We start from the raw sequence: 8,698 nt of genomic DNA, 5'->3' as shown, positions 1-8,698 counted from the left end.
GCCAGGGTATGCAAACTTTTGAGCACAACTGTACTTTGCAGTTGGTTGTGGCTGTCATGTTTAACCTGTGTTTTCTCTCTCTTTGCTCAGGTGCAAACGACGAAGTGAGCTGGCCCTGAGAGGTATCCCCTACATGCCCAATCTGACTGCAGGGCCTGGTTGAGGAAGTAGCATTCCTGTGTGAGCGGCTTAAGAGTGGACCCCGCCCATGTCCTGGACCATCCCTTGGGCACTCCCCGACCTACACAGCACCCCGTTTCACTGCGAGGATGCCAGACTTCCCTTTTTGTTTGGACACTAACCCCCTTGGACACTTAATTTTCCCCTTTTTATTATTATTATTTTAAATAAACACCTCTCCGAGGCCTGCCGTCACACCCACTGTGTCTGTCTCTTGTTAACCCAAAAAAAGAGGTTATTCATTAATGTTAATATAAATAATACACAACAGCCTTCTTTTAAATCACCTTCATACACTCCTTAAAAGAAACAGTTCAGCAAATAAATATTTGTAGTATTTAAATGTTCTGAATTCACTTGCCATTGGCGTGGATTTGATGTGGTGTGGCAAAAAAAATTATTTTGTACTCTGCATGTATGAAGATTACCATGTGTCTCTAGAGCCCCAGCATCCAAGTTAATTACATGTAGGGCCACACAGATTTTTTTATTTTACATTTCTTAAGCTGATAATGAGAAGGGAAAAATCAGTTTAATTCAGCAGAACTGACATGATTAAACCAGTTAAACAGATCCGAGAGTACTACACTCTTATTGGTTGCTGAAAGCACTGTCAAATTAGCCAAAATATTTAATAAACATACACTCAAGAGCCAGGGGATTTGTAGTAGTAAGAATTTAATGACAGGTGTTAAAACTTTGCAGAAATCTGTGGGAGCAAATTTTGTGTGGTCCTGACTAGATGACATTCACTATACGAAATGAATCAACGAGTGAAAGAGACTCACTCATTGCCATTATAGTGATTTATAATTCTTCTCACACCTGTGATATGACAGTATTATTTGTAGAATCTCTGTATTATCTATTATTTTACATTACTCAGTTTTACTGTTGATCCCTGATTAACTAAATACCCAGGATATAGAGGTTGAGTGAATGTGGTGTGGACTCTGTGAATGAGGGTCAGTGTGTCAGAGACGCTGTAGAAGGACAGAGTTCCTGCACTGTGATCCACATACACTCCTATTCTACAACAGCTGGAGGAGACAGAGAGATCAGTCTTTATGTCATTGTGCCTGAATGTGTAAGTGGAGGGAGAACAGAACAAACTCCAGGATTGATCATTTCGTCCAAATCCACACTTACCACCATATCCCTTCCTGCTAATGCTCTTAAATGACACTGATATAAACACACCAAAACTCCCACTCCACTCAGTCTCCCAGTAACAGCGTCCACACACATTCTCTCTACACAACACCTGAGGATAAAAATCAAATCTGTGTGTGTGATCAGGATACTGCTGGAGTGTGTCAGTGTAAGTAATCACTCTGTTCCCTTCAGACAGACGGAGATGTTTATTCACTGTGTCTGGATCCACTGTGAACTGACAGGAATCTGATGGAGTTAAAAAACACATTTTAATTTAGTTTAATTTCATTTCATTTCGACAAGTTTGTCAGTTTGTGCATGTACTGTATATACTGTATGTTTCTGTGTGTGTGAATTTGTTTCATTAGTGTAAAGGGGAGCAGCAATATATTATTACATAATACTCTATATAGTCTACAGTAATTATGAATATATTTTTTTATTCTAGACACCCATATTTACAACACATGACACTGCTGTGTGTTACTGGCTACATGTCAATATGAGAAAACAAAATATGTTTATGATATTTAATTTCAATTTACAAATGTAATAGTTTGACTGAAGAATGATGCGCTTTTTTCTTTGACTGGCTTATAAAGCTAAGAAGATATTTAACACCAAACATTCTAAAACCTGCTCTCATGGTCTGTTAATGTTGTGTTTGCAGTAACGTTTTTTTGAAAATCAAACGTATATTTTATTGTTCAAACCTATATTTAACTTCTAATTTTATTTATTTTATATTTTTTTTTAAATATATACATACACTACCGGTCAAAAGTTTTTAAACACTTACTCATTCTTACTCATACAAAAAAAAAAAAAAAAAAATTCTTCACATTATAGAATAATAATAAAGTCATCAAAACTATGGAATAACATAAATGGAACTATGGAAATTATGTTGTGACTAAACAAAATCCAAAATAAATCAAAACTGTGTTATATTTTAGCATCTTCAAAGTAGTCATCCTTTGCCTAGAATTTGCAGACATGTACTCTTGACATTTTCTCAACCAACTTCTTGAGGTTTCACCCTGGGATGCTTTTTAAACAGTATTGAAGGAGTTCCCATCTATGTTGGGCACTTATTGGCTGCTTTTCTTTATTATTTGGTCCAAGTCATCAATTTAAAAAAGATTATTATATATATAATTTTTTTATATATTTATATAAATTATATTTTTATATCTAAAATGATTGCATTTCTATAAAACACAATTATATTTTTGTCTACAAAATTAAATTCAAACATTTAAGCATACGCCTTCAGATCAAAAGATTTTTAAGATCATGAGAAACATTTCAGTCAAGTGTTTCAAAAATTTTGACCGGTATATATATATATATATATATATATATATATATATAAAATAATATATGCATATAAGCACGTGTTCTTTTTTTTCTTCATAGTGACTTACATTGTAGAAATTCATTCCTGGTCTTGGGTTCATCAGTGATAATTTCAATGTCTGTTACTATGAGAATAAACAGACATAATTACTGTAATTCCCATAATTCATGTACATTTTCATTTATTTACATTATGTAAAATTGATCTCTGAAAGTAAATGAATATCTGTTACCTCTGTCAGATATCTTTTCCATGTGTTCTCTACAGAAATCCTCCAGTTGTTGTTTCAGTTGAGAGACAGATTTTATCACTTCATCAAAAGACAGAAGAGAACTGACAGTGATGTTGGGTAAGACTGGAGATCCAGGAGGTGCAGAGAAAGACTGATACAGAAAAACAACAGAAAACCTTCATCACCTCAACTACAGTTACAATTTATACTGTTGTGATTAAATTAAAATGATCTTATCAAACACTGACTGTATCTGTATTTAATTAATTAATGATATTTACTTATCACACATTTGCACATATACAGTGAAATTCTTTTTTTCACATATCCCAGCTAAGCTGGGGTCAGAGTGCAGGGTCAGCCATGATACAGCACCCCTGGAGCAGACAGGGTCAAGGGCCTTGCTCAAGGGCCCAACAGTGGTATCTTGGCAGTGCTGGGGCTTGAAACCCCGACCTTCTGATCAGTAACCCAGAGCCTTAACCGCTGAGCCAGCGCTGCCCCTACCACCCTATTTGTAGTCATTGTATGATTTTCTTAATGTGCTCATGGGCTTTTGCGGCCTAATCATCTGTAGCACCTTTTAAGCAGCTGTTTTAATACAGATGTGGCCTTTGAAACACATTTTTTCGTGGACTTTCACAGGATCCATGAAGTGAAATCACGCAGCACAACGCAGACGGGCTTCTTAGAATAAAAATAGATTTGTTACACTTCTTGCAATATCCAAAGGCCAAAGTATACTTTGGTTTTCCGCATTACTGATCCGAATGCGTACAGTATAAGTGACGCAAATTTTGTCATCATCACAGTCTCCGTGGACTCCTCGTCTGTGTGCATTGTTGCCGTATGTGCCTGCTGTTGACTGAACTAAAAGAGTATGAAAAAGCAGTAGTAGAGTGCATGCGTTGAACACGTTCGTACTCACTTGTGGTCAAAAGAGTGTACTTTGAAAGGCTGAGCACTTTTTAAATATCTTTAGAATGTGCCAAGAACTAAAATATGAATGCACAAGCAAAGAGATTAAAATAAATTAATCTAGATCAAGGATCTTCAACAGGGGGTCCGCAACCCCTAGGTGTCCACAGTGGTACCGCAGGGGGTCCGTAAATTATTGTTTGATCCACCACTGGCACTCGCAATAACCACTTGCACGCGAGCGAGAGACAGTACCACCACTCCCTATATGCATATTATGCATTCTGCTTAGGGCACCAGCTCCCTAGAGGGGCACCATCTTACCCTAAGCAGGAACCAGAAACTTCACCAGCTGCCCTTACTCGCACGTTAATAACAATAGTTATTCAAGGACCCTGCAGCAGTGTTGGAACACAGATGATCACCTCACGCTCACACTTTCTCCTTGCACTCCAACGTCCCTGGCAAGAGTATTTAAGTCCATCCACATTCTGAAGCCCCTCGGACCTGCATGCCAAATCTTCCTCTTTCAGGTATCCTTCCTCATATTCGTGCATCCCGTTTTATGTAGTTATGAACTAAATAGAACACTGAACAAGTTTGATGAAATTAGCCCATCGCCTATGCTCATTACTAGCAGCTCATAATGCAACGCATATCAGGTTAAGCAGCCCTGCAGTAGAGGGTTGCGTAAGTAAACGTGTCTGCTTTACGTTTTTCATGGTATGCGGATGTCAGCCTACAGTTTCTTGTATTATTAGTTGCTTTTTGCTTTCAGAACAATAGCCTATACTTAATATGTATGTAGATGTAATATATATGTCTAAATATTTAGTTACTGCTGAGATTATCAAGCTGCCATAGGCTACTGTCGGTGACTGTCAAATCAACATAATTAAAGGTGCATACAGTCATTTTTCCTCATTACATGACTCCTACAGAAATTAACAGTAATTTTGAAACATATGTATAAAATCGATCACTAACATGAGATAAAGACAACAGGTATAGGCCTATCAGTAACCTTATAAAAGTTTGTTTTATTCTACATGGACAGGGTCTATCTGTCTGTCTATGTGACTTTTTTTTTTTTTTTTTTTTTTTTTTTGGAGGGGGTGTGGCACAGTGATTAAAAAAGGAACATTTTAAAAATAGCAATTCATGTCAAAAAGGTTGCAGACATCTGCTATACTTAAATTAATGATTATTTCAATGGCTTTGCAATGTAAACATCATAAAATATGTACATAAAATAATATGGTACCATACACGTTTTTATAGGCATAAAATGCAACACTCAATTTTCAGACAATATGCAACGGGGGTCCCTGCTCCGTCTCTCTACATACCAAGGGGTCCTTGGCCTGAAAATGGTTGAAGACCCCTGATCTAGATTTGAAATTTCCTAAAATAAATTGTGACATGGTGCTTCCACATGCAACACTTTGCTGGGTTGCTTGGTGTGTTCTGGATGGCTGCTAGGGCATTTATTATGTAGTTGTTTACTTGCCCAAGTTAAGAGACTACCCTCAAGTCTCAATTACACTGATGAGCCAAAACATTATGACCACCTGCCTAATATGCTGTTGGTTCTTCGCGTGCCGCCAAAACAGCACCGACCCACCGAGGCATGGACTCTACAAGAACGCTGAAGGTGTCCTGTGGTATCTGGCACCAAGACATTAGCAGCAGATCCTTCAAGTCCTGTAAGTTGTGAGGTGGAGCTGCAGTGGATCAGAAATGTTGGTCCGGCACATTCCACAGATGCTCAATCGGATTGAGATCTAGGGAATTTGGAGGCCAGGGCAACACCTCGAACTCTTCATCATGTTCCTCAAACCATTCCCGAACAATGGGTACAGTGTGGCATGGTGCATTATCCTGCTGAAAGAGGCCACTGCCATCAGGGAAAACCATTGACATGAAGGGGTGTACCTGGTTTGCAAAGATGTTTAGGTAGGTGACCCGTGTCAAATTGACGTCCACATGAATGGCCGGACCCAGGCTTTCCCAGCAGAACATTGCATCACACTCCCTCCATCGGCTTGTCGTCTTCCCACAGTGCATCCTGGTGCCATCACTTCCCCAGGTAAACGGCGCACACGTACACGCCCGTCCACGTGATGTAAAAGAAAACGGGACTCATCAGACCAGGCGACCTTCTTCCACTGCTCCAAGGTCCAGTTCCGATGCTCACGTGCCATTGTAGGCATGTTCAATGGTGGACAGGGGTCATCATGGGCACTCTGACTGGTCTGTGACTACACAGCCCCATACGCAGCAGGGTGTGGTGCACTGTTGTGACACAATCCTCCCGTTACCATCATTAAAATTTTCTGTGACTTGTGCCACAGTAGATCTTCTGTAGTTTCGGACTAGACGGGATACCCTTCGTTGTCCCCATGCAACGATGAGCCTTGGGCGACCAACACCCTGTTGCCGGTTTGTGGTTTGTTCCTCCTAGGACCACTGTCAGTAGGTACTCACCACTGCTGAACGGCAGCATCCCACAAGCCTGGCCATTTCAGAGATGCTCTGAACCAGTCATCTGGCCATAACAATTTGGCCCTTGTCAAAGTCGCTCAGGTCTTTACTCCTGCTCATTTCTACCCAGACATTGGCATATGGCCTTGTTTGGAGATGATCAACATTATTCGCTTCACCTGTGAGTGGTCATAATGTTTTGGCTCATCATTGTATATTCTGATTCTTTAGATATGGCTCAGGTCCCTCCTTCAATAGGAGTCTATAGGAATTTTTGTTCACCTGTTTTATCATCCGCCAGGTGAAAATCAGTCCGATCACTAAGAAAACTAATGATGAGATGTGCTACCTGCAGGAACTGGATGTGATCATGTGTGTGTGAAAGCTGCTCCAGCTCAGCGTCTCTCCTCCTCAGATCAGTAATGTCCTGTTCCAGTTGCTCCAAGAGTCCTTCAGCTTGACTCACTGCAGCTTTTTCCTGATCTCTGATCAGCTGTGTCACCTCAGAGCGTCTTCTCTCAATGGAGTGCATCAGTTCAGTAAAGATCCTCTCACTGTCCTCCACTGCTGTCTGTGCAGAGCACTGTTACACACACATTACAATCAGCTCTTACTAATAACTCACACAGCCTGTGACCCAACTGAGTCTGAAACTTCTCTTTTCCTCTTCTCAAAACTCACCTTGTGAGACTCCACAGCTCTTCTCAACTCCTCAATCTTTTTCTCACTCTCCTGGATTCTCTGTTGGTATTTTTTCTGTGTCTCCTCCAAGTGACTCTGTTCATCAAACAAACATGCAGTTAAATCTTAGAACTACATGATACAAAATCATTATTTTTGTATTGTGATTTTAAAAGTACTTATTGTTTCAAAGTAGCTTTGCAGAAATTATGTATGGATCATTATGTATGATTTTAATGTAGTTTGTTTTTATGTAACACCTCTGAGTGTAGCTATGTATAACAGTTACAATTAGAATTACTGAAAATCAGATTTTATGTTTAATAGAGTTACGTGGGGCAATATTTTGAACAAATGACATTTCGCAAGACACGCAAGAAATAGAAACCAAGCAACCAACTAAATTTCTTGATGCTCATCACTCGATGTAGTTGTGGCTGGTTAGGAAAAAACAAACATAAAAGGTACATTCATGGCAAATGTATGCAACAAAAGCAACCAGATGTCAATCATTTTCAATGAGAGTTGACTATATGAGAGACAGCGACAAATATTGGAGCTCATGTGATCTGCAATAATGTAGAGCAACCAGCAGCAGAAACTCCTTCAGCAACATGGAAACTTGCAGCAATTTTAATGCAGTCATGTGTATTTAGCTTAACATGATAGAGATAGAATTTAACACTTGTCCCTTTGTAATGCTTAGAGCACATGCAGTTTCAGTTCATACCTGTTTTTTAGTCCTCTCGACAGAAGCTGATACAGTGTCGTGGTTTTTGTGGTCATCAATGGTGCACAACATGCAGATACACTTCTGATCAGTACGACAAAAAACCTCCAGGAGCTTATTGTGTTGACGGCAGATCATCTCCTGGAATCGTTTGGTAGCATCCATCAGATTGTGTCTCTTATTTCGAAAGAAATTCTCATGTTGTTCAAGGTGATTTTGACAGTAAGAGTTCAGACACTCCAGACAGGACTTGACAGCTTTGTGTTTTCTTCCACTACAGATGTCACACTCCACATCTCCAGCTCCTGCATAACAGTGAGCAGGAACAGCAGTTTGGAGTTTTGTCTTCTTCAGTTTCTCCACCATTTCAGCAAACACCACATTCTTTCCCAAAGCAGGTCTTGTAGTGAAGGTTTTTCTGCACCAAGGGCAGCTGTAGACTCCCTTCAGATCATCCTGATTCCAGAAGTTTGTAATACAGTTCATACAGTAACTGTGTCCACAGGGAATGGTCACTGGATCCTTCAGTAGATCCAGACAGATAGAACAGCTGAACTGCTCATGAGCCACTGAAATGCTGGCTTCTGCCATTTTACTGCATGTACTCTGAGACAGAGAGATGAGTACAACAGCTTGACAGCACTTAAGTTTCAGTTTCCCTGAAATGAACAGTTGAGACAGTTTCCTGTTTCTGTGTTTGAGAGGTGCGTGCAAAACAAGTTGTGTTTTTACAAATAATGTTCACTACTAGGTGTCAGACTCATACTGGATTTCATTCCCATATTTCTCTCTCAAATTTTTCTATCTCTGTTTGCAATCACTTCAAAAGTAAATCTGTAGTTTTTTACTACTAAATGAACAGATTTAGTTCTGGTTTAAGAGCATACAGTATTAGTTGATTCACAAATAAAGCTCACAGCAAAAGTTCTGATGCTGTTCAGCTGCTGGGATTCAGTCT

The 8,698-nt window shown here is 39.5% G+C and overlaps 1 protein-coding gene across 2 annotated transcripts; it reads right to left on the bottom strand.

Annotated features, from left to right (window-relative positions):
* Positions 1–850: 850 nt before the first annotated feature.
* LOC127421940 (E3 ubiquitin-protein ligase TRIM16-like) lies at positions 851–8,388 on the bottom strand. 2 transcript variants are annotated; one of them, XM_051665176.1, is made up of 6 exons: positions 7,741–8,385; positions 7,011–7,106; positions 6,679–6,912; positions 2,928–3,078; positions 2,763–2,819; positions 851–1,581 (listed from the first exon to the last, which is right to left on the bottom strand). In XM_051665176.1, the coding sequence occupies exons 1-6, from the start codon at positions 8,329–8,331 to the stop codon at positions 1,049–1,051; spliced, it is 1,662 nt and encodes a 553-aa protein (XP_051521136.1). In that variant the 5' UTR covers positions 8,332–8,385; the 3' UTR covers positions 851–1,048. The 2 variants fall into 2 exon arrangements, with proteins under 2 accessions (XP_051521136.1, XP_051521137.1); XM_051665177.1 differs by lacking the exon at positions 6,679–6,912 and having other exon boundaries at positions 7,741–8,388.
* Positions 8,389–8,698: the final 310 nt, after the last annotated feature.

This window comes from Myxocyprinus asiaticus, chromosome 31 (genome assembly GCF_019703515.2).
Source record: "Myxocyprinus asiaticus isolate MX2 ecotype Aquarium Trade chromosome 31, UBuf_Myxa_2, whole genome shotgun sequence".
Classification (NCBI taxonomy): domain Eukaryota; kingdom Metazoa; phylum Chordata; class Actinopteri; order Cypriniformes; family Catostomidae; genus Myxocyprinus; species Myxocyprinus asiaticus.
This window is presented reverse-complemented; position numbering and strand designations above follow the sequence as displayed.